This window comes from Trichoplusia ni, chromosome 11 (assembly GCF_003590095.1).
Source record: "Trichoplusia ni isolate ovarian cell line Hi5 chromosome 11, tn1, whole genome shotgun sequence".
Classification (NCBI taxonomy): domain Eukaryota; kingdom Metazoa; phylum Arthropoda; class Insecta; order Lepidoptera; family Noctuidae; genus Trichoplusia; species Trichoplusia ni.
Window position 1 is genome coordinate 12788682 of NC_039488.1, and position 25975 is coordinate 12814656.

General features: G+C 33.7%; 1 protein-coding gene across 2 annotated transcripts in view; it reads right to left on the reverse strand.

Annotated features, from left to right (window-relative positions):
* LOC113498830 (calmodulin-binding transcription activator 2) overlaps window positions 1-25975 on the reverse strand; it is a 200407-nt gene that overhangs the window by 89665 nt on the left and 84767 nt on the right. For both annotated transcript variants that reach the window (XM_026878972.1, XM_026878971.1), the window contains one exon: window positions 25722-25813. Coding sequence is in view for 1 of the 2 variants with exons in the window: in XM_026878971.1 (XP_026734772.1) it covers window positions 25722-25813 (92 nt within the window). In the remaining variant the exon portion in view is untranslated. The remainder of the gene's footprint in view (window positions 1-25721; window positions 25814-25975) is intronic.

Sequence of the window (25975 nt, forward strand, 5' to 3'; positions counted from 1 at the left end):
GATAAATGGAAAATAGGGTTTAATTAAATAACTTAGATTGGTGTAAATAAATGGTTGTATGTAATATAAACAAGCTAAGTATTGTTTGCGACTCTACCTGAAAACCTAAACTTACTTTCACGTGGACTTAAACGTAAATATATTTTTGAAGCAAAATTAGTTGAACCCGACTTTAGTTTTCACGCTTTAACAAAAGTGACAAACACCAATCCATTTGGCATGGCACCATTCATTGAAAAAGCAAACTACTTTTATTCAAATACTACCTGCCCCAGAAAACGGAACTACTCAAATTCATAAATACTCGTAACTCAAAATCCTCTCAAAAGTACCAATAACCCACATTTCTAATTTAATTAAAAACCAAAGAGTATTTAACAGAAAATTACAATAACAAGGTTATCAAGGAAACCAGCGAAACCTAATTAACTGGAATACATTAAACATCACATTCAATTAAGAAAACACCACGAAATAATAATACGGAACTCTCGAAGTACAAACATTAGGAAAAACCTTGAACCCTCTGAAAACAGACGGCGGTCCCTTCAAAACTCAATCGCGCGTATCAAAATTAGAAATTACGTTTGAGTCAACAATGGATCATTAATTTAACTATTAGGAAGAATATATTTTTATCTCATAAATGCTACAAGTATTAAAATGTATTTAAAAGAATGTAATGTTGGTTCATATTATGTTTTTCACTCACAATGTCTTATATTATGGCCTTACGCTCTTGACTAACCAGATGTTTAGTCAATTATATTATTATTTGCTATCCAACGAAAAACTGAAGTAAAAGCAAGTTCATGAAATACTAAAAGAAAAAAGTCTATTTTTTATCTTACAAAAATCAACATTGTTCTACTTCGAGCAAAATTGCGCACTTTTAAAACATTAAATGACTTACATCACGGTTATTTAATACCATAACCATGGAGAAAAACCGGTAAAAACATCAAAGGTTGCTCTTTCAAAAAATAATTACGTTTTCCACCCACTCAAATGGATACCCATCTAGGCCTCTACCCTGTAAATGGGTATACTGAAAAATAAACCCCTACATCGTAAAACAAATACCCAATTATATGAGAAATAAACCACAATTAAAGTTGAGTTGGGGAACAGTAACAGTTGGTTTCATTGTATCGTAAAACGTGCAGCGACGGGGATATTTCGGCCTGCCTCATTATATGCAAATTTCTGTATATTAATAATGAGTTAGGTCAATAATGGCGGGTTCAGACACGAAGAGTAGGTAAAACTGGTAGGCTAGCTACTTACAGACAATAAAACAATGACTTATACTGGGGTTAAATTGTTCGTTCTGCGCCAAAACGGTGAAATATATTTATTTTGAATTGTTTGCTATTGCTGCAGCTACGCTTATGGGCAAGAAAAACTGGTATTTATTATTACCCCACTATTTAAAAGTTCTTTTGACTTCCACAAATACCTTAGAGTTATAATAAGCAAAAGGCGAAAGGAGTAAGATACGAAATTCAGCCATAAAATGTTCTTGATGCAATCAAAAATGTTCGAATTCTTTATTCTAAAATAATATGTACAGCGCCATCTATTGACAATTTGACAAACTAAAATTATTTGACCTATAATGTTAACTATCGTACTATATCTATTCATTTATTACACATAAGCTACAACTTCCCCGCACTCTTATAATCCGTGTGAAGTAGGTACATTCTGTTGGTTATTAAACTCGCCGTGATTATGCTAAATGAGATTTTAATGGTGTCGCTTACGCAGGGCTTTACACATCATCTAAAGGAGTGCGATGAAACGGAGATATTGTCAAGAATACGCCCTCATATTTTGTAAATAACGTTTAATTAAAGCTCACGTGGGGGTTGGGGATTTCATCACTAATTCCGTTTAGGTACTTATATTTGAGACGAGGTTGGCGTATATGTTGATTCTTACAGAGGGTCTATTTATATTCGTAAGCTTGGTAACATTGGCAAGTAAATATTTTCAAACGCAAAAAAAAATAATACATATTTAAGATTTTGGTTTTAAGATGTCAGTTATAACTATCGAACTCTATGCTAGAAGGAAAAGCTATGGTAGTCAAATAAAGATACATATGTCCAAAACTATTGATCCTTGCAAAATTTTCGCAAACCTACAAAACAACTACTTGAAACATCATCAAGTTCCTCGTAAAAACCTTTCGGTTCTCCACTTAACCACAATGGCTGTCGTTCTCTGAACCCGGCCTAGTCCACAAAACGCGATGAAACTCAAACATACCTCCTTCGGCTTCTTGTTATTATAATAGGCTGGTATTAAACACTGTTATTTCAAAACTCGCATTTCGTGGCCTGTTTAGTTTCGGACATGCGATTTTAAGTAAAAAATTAATAGTCCCTTGTCGGTAGGAAATAGGAGCTTTTATTATCATTCATTTTCAACGGAATGGCTATAAATTATATATTATGTTCGGAACACATTTCGGCCCGGAATTTAGAGTCCTTGGGAATTGCCAAAACGTTTAGCTCCATAATGTGTTTTTGTGCGTCGAGTTTGGATGTTCGATCATTTTGAAGGCTAGTAAGTTAAAAGAGAAGACGCTATCTGGAAAAACTTACTACATTATCATTAAACTTACATATCATTAATAGCAGAAATAACAATCAAATAAAGTTCCCCTAAAATCGAAAATTAAGAAAGCTGCCCTTTTCACTTAACCCTTTAACGAACAATTCCCAAATCCACCCCAAGTTATCACCAAAAAACAGATAATCCTTCAGCACAACCCTCTCAACATCAAAAATAAATCACTCAGATCATCCTAAACTCGCAAACTCATCATAATAAGGCAAACCAAAAACAAACACACACAGACACACACAGGCACACACGCAAATCGTCCAAAACGTATTGCAAAGAAAATAAAGCTACCGTACGTAGATCCGAAATCGGTCTGGCGTTCCATTGTGTTGTATTATTTATTTAGGGGACACAAACAGGTGCGCTCAATGAAAAAAGACTTACCTACCTGTAGACGGGTGTGGCGATCAATGTAACTGATTTAGATGCGCCTTTCTGATGTTACAACGATTTTGGTTATTGAGTGTAAGAGATTTAGGGATTTCTTGGTTTTGTGTAGAGTTTTCTTTACACCAGTTATCGTCAATTACTTTGCTATTGGTACTTTTGTATAAATTGAAGTTACGACGATACGTGCTCGGACAAATATGGAAGTAATTGCAGTAGTTTTCTTTAGATATATTAGACAAGAGGGCTTTGTTTAGGTAATATTACCTATCACTAGTAGTTTACAAATGAATTTCCACATGCCTCCGGTAGATGAAAAACACGGAGTAGCCGGGAAGAGTTCGGTTTTCTTTTGACCTTTCCCAAGACGGTAAATATATACAAGTTCAAACAAGATTTCTCTCTTAGACTTGTAACGAGTAATTTCACCGAACCCCATCATAAAGAAGTTAAGAATAAACACTACAATATCACAAAAATAAAAGCAGTCTTTCTGTAATCATAGTTCACGAAAACAACAATAAAACACAAGAATGATTAAAGCAATCATTATTCATATCCGAAACCATTATAACAGTTTAATCTAACCGAATTAATATAAAGCATAATTTTAATAGCTCGGTACAATTTAAAGACACCCTTCGCAAACTATTCAGCCAATTCTCGGCTCGCGTGTGGCGTGGCGATAAATATGATGTTAATGCCGGTAAAATCTAGAAATAAGTCTCGTATTAATTAGCTGAGTTAAATATGGTTAATTTATGCATGTTTTAGCGAAGAAACTATGTTTGTTGGACGAAAATATTGTAGTTTTCTAGCGTCCTGCATGTTTTGTAAAAAATCATGTAGGTATATTTACTTATGTTAATTTTTTATACGTAAAGGTGCTTCGATTAGTGTTATTGAGTAAGTTCAATATTTTTTTGTTTGTTAGAACTTTAATTTGAAATATTTTTTATCTATATTTTAATATCTTTTAGTATTTATGCTCGGGACACTTAAAACTTTAAGGCCCGATTTTTCAATCGTCAGATAACTTTTATCTGAGGAATAAATATGGCTGTTTGACGTATTTTCTATACACAACACAAGCTATTTTAAATTTCGATATCGATACTTGCCATTTTTTACAAACGCACTTTTTCTTTACTTACACTACGGCTTCAACTAAATTAACCATCAAATAAGTCAGTGATTATGCTGGACAAATCTATGTCCTTAATAACAATCATAAGAAACTAAATACTACGCCTCAAGATTCCAATCACCAAATATCAGTCGCGCACCGTGTGAAGACCTCAGAAGCCTAATAGGTCCTCCATTTTGTCCCGGAATGCGTCCAATATCGACGTGTGACCCACCTTTGGGTCAAAAAGCCCCAACCTTTATTTATATTCGCTGGAAAGGCACAGTTTTATGGGATATCCGCGTTGGAGCCCTTGGCCCTTTCGAGTGCTCTGTTCAAGCTGAAAAAGGTGATTTTGAAATTGTTTCTTTTCGCTGATCTGAGAATTTTTCTTTGTTTTGTTTTTATTGCAGTTGTGTTTTGTTTTCGTGGTTCTTTGTTTGTTTTTTATTGTTTAATGTTTCACACGTTCTTTTTATACTGTGATTTATTATATTGACGATTTATTATATTAATGGCAAGTAATATTATTAAAAAAATGTTATTATAAAGGCTCTTGATAGACATGATTTTTTCAAAATAGTTTAGTAGAAGATCATTTTAAAGTGTTATACCGTAATAGCTTAAACTGCTTTAAGATTAATATCTCGTTAAAATTGTTTAGAAGAGACTTCCTTTGAAAATCTTAAACTTTGACGATAATTTCAGTTCAACAATTCTTAGAGACAAACTTTTCTTAACGAAGCGAAAAAATAAGATAGTTGTTTTAAGATAATTATGCCAACATTTAATCAGCTTTTAATGTCCATTATTTTGGTTAGTCCTCATGTACATAGAAAGCTGAATTTAGTTTACTATTTCAGATTTAGCTTGAAGCCCTCTAAAACCAAAAAATAGACAAAAAAACGGGGAATTGAATTTCGTTAATAATTCTTATTAACATGTTACTTAATTTTAATTCCAAAAAAATATCACTAATTTAGACCCAAACACATTCTGGACATTCCTAGTAAAATTACAAATAAAGATTATTTTAGGTCGCAATAATCCTACAAGGTCTAAAAAACACAAACTTTACACAACCTTCATATACGAATAGTAGACTCAAAAACAGAATTAACTCTCAGATCTTAATCTAAGTAAACGACATAAGTTAGAAAGACAAAAGGTATCTAGATTACGTAATCAAAGTTTGCGTTTAAGGCAACTATGCCGTGCCTTAAAGACAGCTAAAGATGGTGTGCAGACAATACCGGTATTAACATATTATAATGTTTCAGTTATAATAGGGGTTGGATAATTTAATTGATAGTTTCGTACCGAAAGGGTAAAGACGGAACACGGAACTATCGGGGCGGTTTCTCAAAAACCGTGATAGCTAGACTGTTGAAATTATAACAGATGATATATTTATCTCACCGCTATGAAAGATCATAATAATTATAGTCAACCTTACTTTTTAATCAAAAGAAAGATTTGAATTTTGAAAAGTTTAGAAATAATTCAAGCTCTTTTAAATTTTTGCTACTTGTATTTCTATAACAAAAACGTTTAAATTGTGGAGCACATGATTGATTTGGGTACTCTTAAATTCATCTACTACTAGACAAATGGTCGTCACTTCAGACAGCCTATATCGGTATAAAGGTTAAAATATAGGTCTCCTATGGAGCAGAGCTAAGTAATAGCGTTAAGCCGAGTAAACCAGTCAAGATGTTAGAAAAACAAATTACTAACACTGAAGTTTCAATCAAAACTCAACTTTAACACTTTGACATAAAGTACATTTTAATCTGACAGCGTGATATAAAACCAAAGCATTCATAATATTTAAACGGGTCGAGCAGTGTCGGTCTCGCCTGTGCTCAGACATTAGTGCGATCGTACATCTGGCCGTGCGATGCTAATCTCATGACCTATATGCCGAGCACTCTAATTGGGCACTACTCTATTACGTATCGTCAAAGAATTTATTTCTATTGCCTTCAGATGGCTGCCAAGAAGGTTTTTGGCGGAGTTGCAAGTTGGTTTTGTTGCTTTTTTTGAGTATTTTTAAGATTTTGTAAACAAAGGGTAAGATCGGAACTCTCAAACTAATACTCCACTCTCTCTTGAACCATGACAATAACACAGGTACAATTTCCACAAAGGATCTATGTCTGTTGTAGCTATAACAACCAATCTTAAAAAAAAAAATCAAGGTCAAGCAACCTTTGATGCGGACAATTTATCGTTGCCCGTTTGTTTTTCTTTAGTTTATTTAAGCTGAAAAATCAGTGTTCCATTTACATTTCTATATATGTGTTTAACTTACTTAAGAAGTAATAAATAGTGTATTTATCCTGTATTTAATAAAAAGCTTAATAGTTTCTGAAGCCAACAAGAACTAAAGGCTATATCCTGAACCTAGGTATTTTTCATATCACAGAATTTCGTTAGAGCCCTAGGCAACGTCTAAACGGTTCCTTGGGAAACAGACACAGCTTAATAAGATTTTCCGAGAGAAAAACTGAATTAGCGTAGATGAAAGCAGGTTATTATATACTTAATAGAGGATAAAACGTATATTATCGAAGTTCCTATAAAAATACTTATTTTATGTGAAGATAAAAATAACTCTTTGGAACTAAACCTTACTGAGATACTTTCCAATACGTGGCAACAAGCCCAAAAGAATATATAATAATAAAAAAATCCGATCAAGTACGCGTGGACGGACAGACTGATAGGACGGACAGACGGATTTAAAATAATGCATTAAAAACCATTTTCAACTACAAACTTCACTCCACCATTTCAAATATAGTTCAGCTACCTACCATACTACAAGGGTGTACATATTAAACACAGCGAAACAATTAACACATTTTTACTTGACATAACAAGTGTACATTTAAGTATGCAACATGTTTATAACCTTCATGACATAGTATACATTTACATAAAAAACAAAACACCGCCGAAATAAGTCACCATAACTCCTAAATACTTTAACAAGAATCTTTTCACTTTACTTTTTAATATTCTGGAGAAATTTACGAAAATAAAGCAAAGAACTCTTGAAGGAAACATAGTTACGGGAAAACTGTATGGAAAGTGCGATTCCACTTATTTCTATGACACCTAATTAGCACCTATTATTGTGTTAGTTTTGCTAAGTCCGGTACCAACTTTCAATGCAAACTTTCCACTCTACAATGTTTTCTTTTTGCTTTATGCAGTTTCCGCCTTCGTAGCCTTTATTGCCTTAATCTTTTGTCTTATCTTTTATAACGTGAAAAGTTTATTTTTTGCGAATATTTAGATTAGCTACGGAATATTGTAGCGGTGCTACGGTTTTTGTGGGAAATGAAATATGTCGGGATTTTGAATGTTTATGATTCTAAGTTGGATTTAAATCGCTTGATATTTTTCGAGGAATTACAGTACTAGTAAAATTACCTACACTATAAAGAAAAAAATAAGAATCAGCGCCCACGACATAACAGATTTAATACAATCTCTGATGCTTATGAACTGAAAAACAACAACAGTTTATACTGAGAATATATTTAAACATAACCCCGTATCATAAAAAAAAACTTTTCATTTCATGTATAACACTGACTTGTTGATATAATTCCACTATTTAAACTAAGCGCCATAGAAATCGATCCAGTTCTCAGTAACATTCCAAAAATAGCAGCTCTCACCTATTACCGAGCGGTTCAGGCCCCACATTTGGTAAAGCCTACATTTTTAACACGATACGGCAAACAAAAATACTATTACACTTTACCAACAAAAATTTTCGCCCCAGTTCGCGAATACTGGGTAGCTGTCTAATAACAAAAGAAATTCTACCTTATTTTCTTAACTGTAAGGTGAGATTTCTCTTGTGTGCCGCTGTCCTTTGACAAAAAGGTTTTGAAGCTATCGTGTCTAATGAGCCTTGTAGGAAGAAAGCAGTAGTGTTTTTTTCATTTTCCCTTTTGGGCCTCCGGCTGTTTCCTAAAGACGAAAGGTTGATTCAATATAAGCAAGGTTAAGTGGAAACTTATTGATTATTGAGGCCAGTTTTTTGCGTTTATTGCTAAACAAAAGTCAAGAGATATTTTATCTCGACGTCTAAGTATTATTTGGTATTAAGTGCCCGATACTTATATTGTGCTCGTTCTATTGTCACGCATCAATTAATGTTCAATGATCAAGTGAAATCGAATGCTATCAAGAATTATCCTTCACAGATTTAAATGCCAAGAGATATTTCAGAATCTTCTTAAGGCCTGAGGTTCAAATTTACTGCAGAATCAAAACACTGCTTATTGCAAATCGAATAACTCGAAAATAATATCGAAACATGCCAAAAAATAAATTGAAGCCTCATAGACTGTTATCTCTCAACAAATAAAATTATAAACAAATATTTTATTCTTTCACCCCATTTCAGTGATCATAAAATAAATCTGTTTCTGGCAAATACTCAAGATAGCATTAAAAACACATCCTGCCAGTGATAATAGTCTCCCCCTGTATATGAGACTTGTAATGTTTGGCAAAATGGGGAATGTAATGGCATACTTCGATCTACGTAGAAGTAACACGACTTTTTTGCTATAGTTTTCTCTAACACTCATATTTTCCCCTTATGTTTACATTACACTAGATGTCATCATCATCATCATCCACAGCCTTTATCCTCCCACTGCTGGGCATAGGCCTCCCCTTTCTCGTGCCAATTTCTACGGTCCTGTGCTAGCCTCATCCAGACACTAGATGTGTCTTACGATATTACGCGTCTGACCTTTGTCTCAAAAGAAAAAAACCTAAATAAGCAAACAAGATATTTTGAAAGGCTTCAGAAATTTCGGGTATGATGATTATACAACTAAATAACCAGTAATGACCCACTACCATTGGTGATTCCACTTTAAATTGATTACAATGAAAAAATGGTTGACTACCTGTTTCACAATTCAGACAATAACGACAATTTACGAAAGTTTTCAATCACCACTAATCATAATATCTTAGTCTACTATAATTTCTACAAGTGCTAACGCTAATCGCTTTCCAAATCGGGTTGCTCCCCGTCCAACAATAAAAACAATTCTAAATTGTCTACCAAAATATAACTTGAAATGTTTCGTTCTAGCCATGCTCCGTCTAGCCTCAATTTAACAGAGGAAGACGCTCATTCTAATCTTGATACATAATCCCCGAGTACAGTGACACTTGCTAGCGGTGATGGATACACGAGTTTGCCTTATGTAACGGTCTTTGGACTATTGTAATTGAATACACGAATTTTGTAAGTAATGAAAAATAGTAACTTGTAGAAGTTGTATGAAAATGTGTCGTAACCTTGAGTAGATACATTCAGAATAATAATTTAATCATCTACTAAAATTTTCATGTTGTAATTTTTGTTGGTTTACAAATCATTCTAACTGATTTTCAGCCTTCACTGTGTGACAAGTGACAACTCATAATAAAAAAAAAACAAAATCAGAATATTGTTATGCTTAGTAGACCTAATGAAGGTGTTTAAGAAACGTTTAATTTCAGAACGAAATTGTCTAAGTAAGCAGATTAACGTATACCTAGTTTTTGAATTCAATTCAAGCTTAAGATCAAAATGTTTACAACACAAGCATCATTCCACAGTCAAAACTAAGCTCAATTTAAATTCCTAAAGATAATCTAAGTACTATACACTTATCAAAATCAGTGCCTATAGACTCAATTGACAACAAAATAGACACAACAAAAACAACTCAACAATCAGCGAAAAACGAAACCAAAACATTCAATATAAATACAAAATCTCAAGAATCACAAGACTGTGTCCCAAAACGTTGAAATGTAGGACAATAGAACATTGATCTATAAGGGAAAGAGAACAATGCAAGCAAACGAACCATCAAGGCATTTGCTTGCGAAAAACGATGTCGCAGTCAAATGGCCGCGAAACAAGTCGGAAATGTCACTGGAAATGTAGATACAATGACCACGGTATACGTGGACTGGGAACATGAATACGTCCTTATTTCTAAAATATGAAGGTTGGAATTTGGGTGATCAATGGATTGTAATCCTCAATTTGCAGTTGGTACATAGGCTGGTTGTGATTACAGGGTTGTAATAGGCTTGAATTTCATTCGATTTTATACATGTCTTATGATAACAAATTTCAGTTTCCTAAAATCCACCTCCATCCACCAAAATTTTAAACTGGAACAATGTATGAAATTGTCCGACTAAATAACACCATTTAACACGTTTTCGAACAAGAAGGTACATCATTCTTTACAAGCATACCACCAAGCTATCACGTCACCTAAGGAAAGGCCTCCAAATGATACCCGCGGAAAGCCAACATAAGATATGTAACTACTTAAGTTATTCCATAAACGGAAAAGCCAGTCACACATTTCATACTTATACAAAAATGTATGCAAATTATACTTAAAAGCAACATTGCCGCGAAATGATAGTAAAATACAACAATCTAACGAACACTGTTTTCTTGGAAATTGTAAAAGTTTTTAGAAAATAGCCTATTTGAGGGCACAGAGCTGCTTAGCGTCTCAGTACTTAACTTCGTACATTAAAAGAGGACTTTTTTGGAGTCTAAATAACAGTTTTTGTGAACGAATATGTTAATGTTGGTTGTGACTTTATTTTTGAGAGTATAAGCATAAGAATGCCCTAGAGGTGTGAGGAAAATCTTTGTGTCTCTTGGAAAATGAATTAATAAAATAAGCTCTTGTCTTCATGCACTAAATATTTCTAATGGCATTTCTGAATTATACCATGGTTAAAGAGCTCTCGGAAGAAACGTCTACACATTGTAAAATTTTCAGTACTATCTTTCAAAATTGTGCAAAATAAAAAAATATCGTACCATTCTATCGGACACATTTATGTTATATCCATGACAAGGCCGACACACAAAAAACTCCTAAAAAAAATTGAAAACATCAACATTTCAAAACGTGGTCAACATTTGACTGACAGGCCGAAGTCGACCTATTGTAACCCCCGAACTATGACCAAACCAAACAATGACATCGTGCATCAATCCGGTTCTAACCGGCTGGCGTGACAGCGCCCATTAATATAGTGCTGGGGATGTCTGCGGGGGGTGGCGAGGTACGGGAGGGGAGGGAACATGGCGGATTTGTTTTGGCGCGCTCCGAAATACGATTAATTGATACGAGACACGCTAACGTGGTGCTATCCCGTTTTCGATATGCGAATTTGTGAACGATTACGTAAACTGTAGTTTGTATTTTTGATTTGGATAGCGATTTTAGTTTCAGCGTTTGCGAATGTAGTTTCTAAAATTGCCGGAACTAAATGTCGGGGATTTTGCAGTACCGAAAGTAGAAGGAAGATAATAATTACAAAGATAGGTCGAAGATACCGCAGGATGGTCGGTAGAATAGGTCAATACGAAACAGCGTGTCCCGGGATTGAACCCCCTTTGGGTTGGTCTGAGGCTGGTATAATTGTGAGTGTGACTTGAATCTAAAACTGTCGGTGAAAACTATTAATTCAAAGGTGCAATGCTGAAAACTGATAATGAAATGTTTATAACTAAAGACTAATACACTTTATTAAAATAAATTGGGCAACAACAAGTTTCAATGGTACTATTAATTTAGCCATGAAGCACTGATAAAACTTATTTACCTACACATTTACACCTTACAAAAAAAAGGATAATTTTTTCCTTGAACTCCAACGTCTGAATAACATACAAATTATAAACAAAAACATGTCGCTTTTAAATTCCTAGAATACGGAACGAAACAGTTTCGCAATTAATTTAAAAACCTAATATGTTGAATGTCGTTTAACAAAAGTTATTCCAATTTCTTTGGTATTCGCGTGACTGTTCGTTCGAATGACACCTATTGAAGGGACCCCTTAAGAATTTTATAAATAAGGAAGCGAGCGAAGGTCGCGACTCAGCTATTGTGAAGGCCTTTCGATTTTTGTCGATATTATTGTAATTTCAAGTAACCGAATTAGATTTCACACGTATTTAAAGAAGGCTGACATTGAAACCGGTTTGTATGTAATATTTTTATTGCTACAATCAAATGTTTTTGTTTTCATGAACTTAAAAGCAGGTTAGATTTTAATATAAGCTGCTCTTAGCACTGAATAAAATTTTTGACAAACAGTGGCATAATAAAAGTTAATTGCTACAATGGTCACCCATTGAAATAACCCATGTTTAAAATATGAACTGCCTAGCTATCACGCTGTATGAGATAAAGCGTGGATACAAACAGACAGATACCTTTGCCTTACTAGAGTATTCCGTTTTTCCCTCTCAGTACGTCAACCTAAAAACTTAGTCTTATTTAGCCTAAACATATAGCAACCAATTAGAATTACACCGCAACCGTCACCCCAAAAAGTATAATGGCAAAAAGGCCTCAATTAAAATAACCTAGACCGAGGCAAGAAGGAGGTCGTATGCCTAAACGATAAGACTAAATATAACCAAATTGCCCCGTCACTGTAATCCCGTAACTGACATCCGAAAGACATTTTTCAGCTTCAGAAGTGAAGTGACGTTATCGCAAGGCTTCGCGGCACAACTAAAGAAAGTCTGAAGTGGTCTAAACCAACGACACATGTTCAGATTATGGTTTATTTTTGGGACTTAGGTATTAATGGTGAGATGGCTTAGTTACCTACTTGGTACTGTACCTTTTTATAGGTATTACCTTTTAAAATATTTTTATAGTACCTACTTAAGGAAAAAAGACGCTGTGGAAGGGCTATTTACATTTTTATTTTTGCCTACCAAAATGGAAGGAATGATCAGGGTTTCATCCCATTCTTGTGCTATCTCAATAACCGTGATAGCAAGACCGTTATGTTATATCTTCACAGATGATGTATTTTTTCTGCTATAACCATCTAAAAATGATGATAGAGGCTAGCAACCCTTGTTACGTCAATTTGTTGGTGATTGACAAATAAATTTGAGGATTCACCAAATTATTTGACAATCAACCAATTGGCCGATGCCTATTCGCGGGGGGACCTTTTGTATTTCGAGATCAATTCTCACTTGAAGTTTTATTTACAAACGTTGAAACATACTAAGCCTCTGACATGTATAGGCATAATATTATTATTTCTGTACTTCACAAACCAATACATTTGAGTGATGAGATCAGCGTAAGTGTTTAAAGTAACAAAAACTAACTTGTCCAACGGATCATGGCTGAAATGAAGTTACGTATTTGAAGATAAAGGTTTGAAATCACTTCTACTGGTCTGATTTTTATTTGAGCATGCTTTGGGTTGATATTTCTTTACTACTTTAAAATATCGTCAAAAGAAATGGGCATTTTGGTCTTAGTCTTTTTAAATCAAGACAGCTGCAATTTGTTTTGTCAACGAAGGCTGTATTATGCAAGCTAAAATCCAAAATAAATAGGTTTATTGAACAATCGTCAGTAAGTCTGCCTATACGTATGCTTATCATTATACTTTTTTTATGTTAAGCTCCTAAACGACTGGACTGATTTTAATGATTTCTTGTGATATGTTTTTGGATGTTATACATTCACTAACCAGGCGACACTAAGTTGGCGGGCCTGGCTTTTGACCTTGTTTTGACATTGAAAGATCCGATAAAAATTATGTTCCGTTAACATTTTTCCTTACCGATTGTATTAAACAATATTAGCAAATCCGATAACAATGGATATTAAAGCAATCACCGTTTAAATCTCTTATCGCAAATACTTACACAAGACTGCCTACCTAATTTTAATTACACAGAATTCTATAATAACCATGGAGCCAAATAAAATAACATAAAATAAAATAATCACCATTTAATATTAGACATATAAAAGAAAAAAAAAATTGAAGTTTTTTTTTTTCTTTATTTTTCTTCAAAACTAGTCGGACAATCCCGAGAAAAGCGCGTGAATAAACAGTTGAATCATAAAATATATTTATCAGTTGTCTAGTACTCATAATACAGGCTTTGCTTCGTTTACGATTAGATTGTTTCATGAGAAAGTTGTAGAACATTATATTACAACTATTCTTATCCCGGAAAAATATAATTGTAATCAGTTTACTATAATTTAATGCACCAATTACACAAAGTTACCCATTATCAGAAGAAAACAACGTAACAAACGTTTTCCTTATGCCTACAAATGACCAATGTATGAACCGAATACTACATTGGTTGGCCCAATAGCCTAGCAACAATCCCTCAGACATAATGAACTGAGCCAATAATAAGAGAATTCCCCGAATAAAGGGAACGAAATGAATTGTTGAAGCAATAACTGGGGGAGATTGGTCATACGTAGATAGATAAGGGTGGGAAAATGGAAAAAGAACGATGTTTTTTTGTATTGTAAAGTGATTGTCGATTTGTTTTGGACGAAATTGGAGAAAAAACATGCTGTATTTCAAACAAAATAACACTAATTGGGTAACAACAAATTCTCCTGTCAGATTTAAGAATGATAACTGATACGTATTTTGTCTTTTGTGTAAATAAAAAATGGTGGTGATAATAAGATGAAGTGTGACATGTGACGTCACTTGTCAGTATACTTTTTACCGACTATAATTAGTCTCACTTTTATGTTCCAAAATTATAACATAATACAATCGCAAGCAACATTTTGTCCAGCTGTGGAGCAATACGGTTAGGGCCTATAAGAAAAAGTAAACGAAATAAAACAATAAAAAAGTCGGGGCAACAAAACTATGCAAGACAGTCTTCTAATAGAAACCAACCTTTGTGATCAAAATCAAAAGTTTTTATTTCAAGTAGGCCGTTTCCCAGGCACTTTCAAAACGTTAAGGTGATGGCTCTAGTTGCGCGGTTCCAAAGTGTCACTCTTATGGAGAAGAACCGGCAAGAAACTCCATAAGTTACTCTTTTTAAAAGTAAATGTATACAGTAACAGATAAATAAAAATTCAAATATAGTTCAGAAAAGACTTGTATAAAAATCAGAAGCCCTCAAAAAAATATGGCATCTTATTATAAAGGATGAAATGAATAACAATACATATAGTCGGTAAATGTCTCTGTGGTTCATTAACTCATACCTGTCCCTGCACCATAAACTCTTAAGTATGACCGGTTCCAAAGTGTAAGGGAGACGGCAATACAAAGCGCGTATCGACATCTTGCTTCCGCAACAGCAATAGTCTTGCTTTGAGAGTTCATAGTAAGCGCAGTACAAGGAAAGGATATAGAAATGGTTATTAAGGTACTTCCTTGAATTATCCATAAATGTCTCAATAGTTAATATGAGCATTGTCTGTAATGCTCTCTTAAATCTAGGTTACATAGAAATGTTTGTGACTTGATCGCTTTACTATGAGTGGAGTGTGCTGAACTATGTACGGTCAGTGGACAGATATTATCTAACATATTTGCTGAAGTAAATGCTACGTAGGAACCCAATATTCTTGTTTTACATACGGAATATTTACAGAATTACACAGGGTTTTTGATGAATCGTTTTCCTAATCGAATTGACCCAAAGGGAAGGTTAACGAATTAACTATAGGTGATTCTGTCTTTGATCATTACAAGCCTTTAATGCCTCAAGTTTTGTAAATTAATTCGTCATTCGCAAATTCGTTTTTTTTAATTCTTTCAATTTATCACTGTTCGATCTAATCAGTTCCCAGCTATCACTGATGACCTAAAAAAGGTGGCTGGGTCCAACTGAGTGTGGCTTGCGGGGAACGGATTGTTGTGACCTAACTCAAAAGAGATCTATACCTAGAACTAGACTAGTCATGATGGACTAGTCTTGATTGAAAACTGTCCCCGAGATTTCCTTTAAAATTCTACTAGAAGGCTTTTTGGTAACCTATTTTCAGAGCCGGTAAAGGCTTTCTTCTATTCAAAGCCATAGTTGTCTATCCTGAATCACTTTACACTAATCACATACGAAGATGTAGTCGTCATTTCGCCAATAATTAAATTCTAAATCAGACCCATTTCTGGCTAGGAATCTTGTCAGGTAGTTTTTTTTTTGTATTCTATACTTATTTTGTCCTGAAAGCAAAAAATATAGAAGCACTAAATCTATATTAACTTTTTGCACCCAGTATCCATACTTTCAAATTAGTTATTAATTATTTTAATTAATACGTTCAAAATCATCGAAGGAATGTCTAACGTAATTCTAATTTCTAATCTTTATCACCTCTTGCATTCTACAGTCAACAAATTCCATAAATTCAAAATGTCTGCCAAACAAATCCGAGCAAGGGAATGTTCAGCGCAGACAACACAGACAATTTTATGCGATTCCAATCGACCGATTTATTTATCGCACTGGCCTTAGGCAGTTTAACGTCCAACGCTCCATTTGCACGGAAGAACCCCATCGGGATAGCTACTGATGCGTTAATGTATACTAATGTATGGATGATTTTAATGTTATTTATATCGGGGTCGAATAAAAGGAAGCTGAAGGTTCCACATTTTCAAATTACTGGTCCACTGGATTACGGGTCAGTTAAACTGTATTTAAAATAAAATACTTCAAAGACCCAAAAATGTTATAATCACCAGCGAAAAACGTACCTACCGCCTAACAGTGCAGACAAAAACACATTTTTTTTTGTTATATTTCCATATGTTATCACAAGTTTAAACCGTCCCTGGACTTCCGCAAATATTTCAAGAATGAAACTAGATCAGTTCTGCTGTTCTCATGTGTAAACGAGAATAACAAACAGCAATTCATTTTTAGATATAGTTTTTCAGGAACTTGAAAATCTTACCGACCATTTCTTTGTTTAACAACACCTTGAAAACCTCTTTCGTTTTATGTCAGGTATATAAAATGAAACACACCTCTACAAAGGCACTTTGAATTAACAGCTCTAAAAACTAGCGACACATCGCACAGGACTAAATGCCGTCAAATCGCAGTACGCGACGATATCGCATGTCAGTTGACGTCATTAATGGTAATACCGGTTGTCAAAGAAGTGCAGAAGGAAGACCTACATAAAGATAACTAACACTTACACATAACTTAGGCTAAACCTGTACTAAGCTCTCGAACTTAAACGTCGTTTGTGTGAGCGAGATGGCGCTATGGACTTTGTATGACGCCGTCCCTCTTCCACAACAAGATGTCATGATAAGGTTTGTTTTAGCTTGTGAACACTGACACGCACGTTAAACTGTCCTACATACATACATAACCTTTTTCCCAGGGGTGTTAAGACAGCATTGAAAGGTTGTATCCAAGAAATGTGAGCCCTTTTTCTATTTATTGCTTTTTAATATTGTTACAACTGGCCCCGGAGGGGAAAACCGATAACTCTCTTGTTTTAGGTAAAGAAATATTGATATTACCAATACCAATTCAACCTTTTTAAAAGTGAAAACAATTTTCTTGTTGATTTCTAAAGGAATCTTTTTTTTTATATATTTTATATTACAACATTTTTTTTTTTGGTTTTCTTGTTTATTTATTCTCTTAAAACATTCACAAGTTTCTGAAAGGGAAAGTTTAGAAATAGACATATTGGCTTCATTTATATTAAAACAAAAAAGTAGTTAGAAAGTCGTACAATTCAATTACTCTCACCCCTCATAGATTTTAGTAGGTAACTAAAATGTGGGCAACGAAAATGGAAATGGAAAGCCAGAAACATTAAAATCAAAAAGACTTGATAGAACATTGCGTGCACGCGTAAGGGCTGAGGAGAGCTGTACTTAACTTGGATTGTCTGTTAAGCTTAATATTACTTTATTGAATTGTTTCTAAAAATACTGACGCAATCGGCCAAACATTGTGTCGAGAAACTTGTGGAATGTCGCTTGAAAGTAGTTTCATTTTGATACTAACAATAAATACGAATTTATTAAAACATATATCTTAGTCTATTTGCAAAACAAATAGTTTTTATCTTCAATAGTAGTGTCAGACGACCTACATAATTTTATCTATTGTAAAATGATTAAAGTCTAACAATCCATTCATATTTTTTAGTTTTGTTGATTAAAGCAGAACCTAATACACCATTAAGTATGCCTTCATTTAATTAGATAATTAGCAAATAATCCTTTTCTAAACTCTAATAACTCGCCCAATTAAGAAAATAGGTATAATGATTATAAAATGTTTAATGTCCCGTTCACACTGGCATAACTGCTGGCGCCAGTAGCTAGCGAACGCATTAACGGCGCAGTTTGAAATCGCATAAATATTGTTAACACAAGAGGCATGCCAAGAGAATAGCGATGTTGTAATTTATCAAAACCGGTAACTATCGGAACCTTTTTTGTTGGTATAATATTTTTTACAGAAGTCAAAAATACACCCAATTACTTTGCATCATTTTTATATAACAGAAGTAGGTATTGTTTTAATTATGTTCGAAGAATTACTGTACACTTTTTTTTTTTGTTAAAAATACGAATAAAACATGAAATTTTGCATGAAAATGAATTTATTACTTGTATTACTTTTCAGTACCCGCTAAAAAATATGTCTCAGAAAAACTAACAACGATCTTACATAAAAATACTACGAGCTGCTGCACAAAATCTTTAAACTTTACTAAACACGACTAAACGAAGCACAAAACCTCCAACCAACATGAATGCCCTAATATTTCAACCCCTATTCCAATATATTGTAATTTCCATTAAAACATGTAGAAAATAAGGTGGAGTGAGGTTTTTTCAGGCACAGGCCGAGTCAGCTGTTCGTCGGATCGTTAAATTTCCATACGTAACCAAAAGGTACCGGTGTCGGCGGAAGGTGTAAACAAGGGGGGCAGGATGGATGGAGGGTGCGGTCACACTGACAGCGAACTCTTGACTTTTTTGTGATTTTTGATTTGTGATTTTTGTGTAGGTGATTTGAGATTTGTCAAATTGAAAGACAAAATTTTCTATTGTATTTATAGCAGGTAATTTATAAAGGTATTTTTGTTGCATAAACTTTTTAATTCATTTTCAAATTTTAATCAATTAATTTCGTCACTCTTTAGAACTAAAAACGCCATATTTTATTATGTTATTACAGCTACTTTGTATGAGTAGCTGTAATAACATAACTTCTACACTGTTTGTATACAAACTCCATTCAACGCTCCTAAAAATTCTTAGCCCCTTTTAAACCCTTTAACGTCTGTCAAAGTGTTATATTGAACAGAAACGCAGGTTTAAGTGGCCGAGCGAGAATGACGATAGTTAGAAAACTAAGGTAAGTACCGATTTACAAAGGGTTAGATGGTGCCCCAAATACTGTATAAAAATGGAGTAATCTTTTAGGGTACCGTAAGCAAAGTGCAAAAACGGTACAGTATTATTAAGAACTGTCCAACGTTAAAACGTCCGAATGCCAAACTATCCATCCGTCACCAGGCTGCGTATCTCTTAAAGCGTGATAGATTTTAATATATTAGCTACATATTAGTATTGTTTTTTTATGGATTTAATTAATGTTATTTTTAATTTAGAATATCGTGTTTCTTTATTGTTTAAATTTTATAGTAAGTAATTAGTTATAAGTAAAGTACCTCACTAACGCATTAGGATTTAAGCCTGTAATGTTAGTTATAAGGTGGAAATAAATAAATAAATAAAATATTATTTTCATTATTTTTGCTGCTATAATAACACTACTATAAAACCTAAAAAACGTCCTTTTTTAAGGGAGTTTCTTAGCTTTAGGGTTTAGACTTAAAAAAATGTTATGGAACCCTTCGTGTGAAAGCCCGACTCACTCTTGACCGGCTTTTTCTTTTACGTTATAAACGTTTGTAAAGTTTATGATAAGTATTAGGTTTATCTTTTGCAATCTTTTCAGGTTTCAGGGAATTACCTTTCCTTTATCTAAGATTATACTAAAACGGGAAACGCAAGATTTCTTTTGTGCCTTAATATCCATTTGAATGGGGTAGTGTAACATAAGGTTATATTTGCCGAACGAAATGTACAGTCTATCGTGTCATTTAAAACAAAGACGGTTATTTTTATTTCCGGTCACCCATCCAAATTTTGACCTTGGCGTGTGTAGCTTAACCTTGTATAGCAATAATGATGATTGCGTTGTTCGTGTTCTAATACATAATATATTAACATATAGAGGCAAATTCAACACGGAATTCATTACTAAGGCCCTTAATGAAATGGAGCCCACGGCTTATAATAATCACTTTGAACTATCTCTAGGGATTGTCGGGTGTTAATCTAGTTCATTAATATTTCTGGTTATATATTATATCATGAATAATTATAGGTATCTATGTATAAAGGTCTTGTGGCTTTTACCGCGATTGAAGACTTGGGTATTTAGGTATAGCAGCTTCTGCAAATAAGACAACGTTTGAATGTATAGAGATTTGGTGTTTTTTTTGGCCTAGTCCCCTGGACTATATTTGGCTAATCTGATGAGACCAGGAGAAAAAAACGGGATCAGCTGGATTTTGATTCTAGTCGCCTAACAAAAACGAAATATTATGATTAATTTTATTTAAAATAAATAACTTTCGCTGTTGGGAATTTTATCCTTGTGTCGCGGATGGTTACACAAACATTTACGTCAGATACACAATGACACCCCAGACTCAGAACAGACATTCGTGAAACTAAATAATGTTTGTCTTACACAGATATCAAAATCGCGAACACAACATGTGACAATGACGGCAGCAAGAAAACTGTTATTTGAGGTCTAATTCAGTTGCTTGTCAAATTCATACATACAGATGTTGATGCCTCCTAAAGTTGACACATCTCATTACCTGAGTTCTTTTGTCTGATATGCCTATAAAAAGAAAGAAACATAGAAATCGGCTGAGAACGGTAATAAATAAGTTCTCATCGCGAAACACTAAGTAGGCGCCATAAAAGACTGGCTGTAACTGTATTATTTATGTAAACGATCGTTTGACGTCATCAGGTCTAACCTTCCAACAGTCATAAAATTAAACAGGGAAGTGTGAGTAATGAGGAAAGGTAAGGGTTCTGTAATATAAGGAATTCGGTATGGTAGTAATTGAAATTGAACTTTAAATTTAAGATGTTACGAATGTACTCGTAAGTTGATTATTATATTTCGACTTCTAGATTTTTCTATTTTTTTAAATAATTAAAAAAGGCTTTGGTTGTTGGAACGGTGTTCGCTAAATTTTTATTTATTTTTGCTACTATAGCAGCCACAGTAGCATGAAAATGCAAACAATCAAGAAGTCACGATTATAGAGATACAGCCTGATGGCAGAAAGGTAAGACAGAAGGACAGAGAGTGGATAAGGTTTTGCTTTTGATTTTTATTTACGGAACCCTAAATTAGTTTCCTTCTTCCTTAGGATTCATCAGGATAAGGTTCATGTATGGGTAATAGTTATGAGAATTCAACATATAAAGGCTTGCATAGCTGAAAAATGAAATTGTCTTGTTCAGAAAGGCTTGTTCATGTTTATGTGACAAACAGATATTCAGACAAACAACATACATTTATTAACCTGTTGGCAAAAAGTACGGTCTAGTCTACCAAAAAATGGTATAATTGTAACCTATTTTCATCCAAACTTGGGGCAATTTGGTATTTTCTTTTAAAAATGCCTAATCAAGGCATTTCATGAATATTTATTCAAAGTAAGGCACAACGGCTAGACTAACGATGTTTTGTTGTTTTCAGTATAATCATGTTTTGTAAATAGGTAACAGGCGTCGTGTTCCCGTCCCGCTAATAACGTAATGAATAAGTTTATTATAATTTTGTTATTGTATAATTTTTCATTTATTTTTTGTATGTGAAGAAGTTATTTTTGTCTGAATCTTAAAAGTCGTAAATATGGCCAAAACTTTTTGTACAACAATAATACCCTTTAACCGTTACAAACACCAAAAACTTAAATGAGCAGAAAACTTTGAGAAAATAGTGTCGTCAACCAATCCATTTCCAAACCTCACGAGCCGCCGCTTAACCTTAAGCAAACTCATCAAGCAACTGCCTAACATATCTCATTTAGAACACATAATAACAGTTACACGCACCGTTCTCGTGTAATTTACACCCGACGCATTTCATTACCCCCGGGTAATGTAAACGACGACTTACTACGAGTTCACGAATTGTTTCGTGACTAACGTCATCGCGGACCCATCTTTTTCCAAACCTTCAGTACTTTTGCTTAACTTGGTTGATTATATACATTCGTTTAAGATTAAATTGTTTTTGATGTGGATGTTAAGGGAATAAATATATTAATTGATTGGTTATCTTGCCTTCTCATTTTACTTGTCATAAAAACAATTTTCTATTTATTTATCAAGAATAAGTATCGACTATATTAACTTAGTTTTGCACACTTAATTTCGTAATTATGCAATGGAAATTTCAAGGAGGCTTTATCAAAATAAAAATGATGTAATAACTGCTTATCTCGATACGAGATTGTTTCTTCGATCGATATTGCCTTTGAAATTATACATTATCAAATAATAGCTGATGAAATAATTCGTAACATTCAATGTAAAATTACAATCTAAATCTAAATGTAAGTATTACGAGGTCTGAGACGGCAAAACCTTTAATACATCAGTATAATACCTATGTAATTTAGACAATGTCAGCTATGATACTGAAAGTTTCAAAACAGATTTTCCAATATGCTTCTATGAAACCTAGTTTTGGTTTTGATAGCTGAGCTAAAAACTAAGTAACCGAGTTTGGTCTTGTTATTAAAGGATGTTTGGTTGATACAACTTTATTAATAGTCAAAGTAAAGAACCAACAAGGAATAAGTAATAGCACAGCAAATATCACGACAGTCACAGTTAATTTTGTTAGAAATAGTACTTATTCTGCGGTTGTATCAAGAAATCTATACATAGTAGGTAAGTGAAATTAGTATATTGATTTGAAAAAAAATTGTTACGTGTACCACGCACAATATTTGAGATTTTTTCAGTTTGTTTGTCGGCGTGTTTTTGCACGCCAATCAAATAATGAAATTAGCGTAGCGCAGGATTTGCCGACTTATATATTTCCAAAAATATCTGCTCTAACTCGCTTTAAAAAAAAAAAAAAAACGTCGAATGTAGCTGGCATCTTAGATTAACACATACGCTACTTTTATGCGTTAAAGGACAGTTATAATTTTGCAGCTATTATTGACATACAGTAACATGCTGGGCCCCAATCTTGCTATTTACAATAGCCGACGAATGAATGAAAATTGGCTCAAAACGTCACTTTTCGTATCTCTAAAACATTTTTCCTACAGGAATGGAAATTTAGTATGGGACGGTACAATCAAGGTCAATGTAATGAATTTTCAATGATTGTGTTGGCATAATGCTTAAATTTCAAATTTAATCCAATTGCCATTCATTCATCGGCCATTGTAAATTCGCAGAATCGGGCCCTGTAATAAACCCTTTATTTCATTTAACCTACAAAACGAAGCTAGTCACAGTAGTAGGGGTGTAAAAGCTAATCTACGCAAAGCTAAGTTGACTAAAACATTGCAACGCCGAGATATGAGACGTGTCTGTTTGCATAAAACATGAATTAACGCGATTTATACCGCACGATACACCACTCACGTGTACCCTATATAAATATTAATATCCACAATTGTACTACCCTTTTCGCAACTCACTTTTATAGGGAAAGTAAAATACGTTTTGAATTAAAAGCTAAATTTACAATTGTTTTCTTGAACAAGAATGAGTCAAAATCTTGTAAGTGTGCGGTAATGTCACTGCAAAATCTAAAAACCCACGTTTTAAAATGGCAAAAATATCAGTCCAGCCGTTTTTATAGTTGTAAATTACATTGTCAGGTTAATGGCAAAAAATCAAAATCGGTCCAGCCGTTTTTTATAGTTCTAAATTGCATTGTCATCAGGTTTGAAGTTACCCTAAAACTTTCAGCCTGCTAACTTATCGGAAAGTACCTCGAGAAAATAAAATATATATGTGTTTAGTTTGATGAAAATAATTAACACAAAAGTTAACGTTTTTAAGGTTTTTTAATTTTAACCTTGAACAACATAATAATATAAAAACAAACATCAAACAGCCTTTCATATTCCATCAACAAACCTCTGATATTTTTAACAGCAATCAAAAAACTCTTCAAATAATCTAGTTAATTATGTACATGCAAAAAGACCATGATTCAAATCTCGTGGGCGTGGCTTATTCGGTGGAGTGGGGGCAAACTCGATCACTGTTGTCAAAACGTTCGCCAAGTAATGACGTGTCCTAATTAATTATAGCATAACTTTTCACATCATTGTGTCACTTTTGACTTAGGTACATTTTATTTAAAAGTCGAGCGAGTCTAGTTTTTAACTAATATTTTTTTTGATGTTATATGTATTTATTTGCGCGCGCGCGGATGAGTGTCAAATTTTCAAGTTTTAACAGATTTTTATTGACTGTGTAGACTATCCTTTTACAGTCCTTTTATTATTTAAATGTAATTAATTATTATTTGCATGAAATTAAAACTATTTTTAAAGAGGCCAAAGAAGTATTTGAGATGTGAAAAGACTTTCACTTCGAACAATTCTTTCAGTTTAGTTGCTGATAACATATTAAAGAACAAGGTAGATTATTATCGTTTTTAGTATTATCAAGTTTATTTTCAGGCATTATATCACAATTTTAGATAAGAGATAATGAAATTGCTCTTCATATTCCGTTGCACAAACATTTAACTCACATGCACAAGGACACCCAGAAAGTGCCCAGACTTAAGACAAGTATTTGACAATACCAAGGTTATTGTCAAACGCGGGGTTCGAACCCAGGCCTCGTCGCGCACATTGGTTTTGGCGTGGAGACCTCAACCACTCGTCTATCCGTGCAATCTTGAAATAGAATTTTGCTAGTGCATTCATCATCAATATTTGGTAAGCTGTTACAATACTTTTAAAATTACAATATAAGTATATATGTATGTAGCGCCATAAAAGATAAGGTTTTAATGTTAACAGTTAAAATGTAACAACGTGCGTGATTTACTATTTTTATACTCCAAGGTCGGAAACCTGAAGTATATAACTAATTATCCGTGTAGATAAGGGTCATGACAAACAAATTCATCCTTATTCTACTACTGATAAGATCTGAATTCCCTTATCTTATGAATACTGATATGATTTGTTATATTCCGCTCTTCAAATGTTTTGTGTAACTGAACGAGTTCTAATTTTGATTACGTCGTTTATTTCAGGTAAAAACTGATACTTTAGTTTTTTTGTTCTTATCACGAAATTATTGCTAGGCTAGAACTTTTATCTGAATTATGTTATTTTCTAAATTTAATGTACCTCATTCTGACTTTGGGGGTAAAGTCATCTATAACATTTGTCTTTTTGCCGAATAATCAGAAACCCAGTCAAATTGATTCCTACTATAATGTAAGATAAACATTTCAGTGCAAATCAAATGGCAGTATTCGAATCGATACTGAGTAAAATATCACCCTTAACTGCCTTAAGTGTGAGTATAATGGAAACTCTTATATGTTGCTCGTTATTTTTTTTCAAATAAACATATTGCATCAGAAACTAACCTCATTGGTGTTCCACCTGTGCCTCTGGGCGGCGAAGTGTTCAGCTCTCGGCAGGCTCTCCAAGTTCTCAGGCAATTTGATAGGCTCGCCATCTGTAACAACGAAAGTATGACGTTAATACCAGACTATAAGCAGCAGGTATAACTGTAGTGAAGATAAGGTAGAAAGGGTTATATTTGCCATGATTACTTTTTAAATCGAAAGTCTTTTGTCAAAAGAACGTTAACAGTTTGATGACTCATGGGATTGGAGGC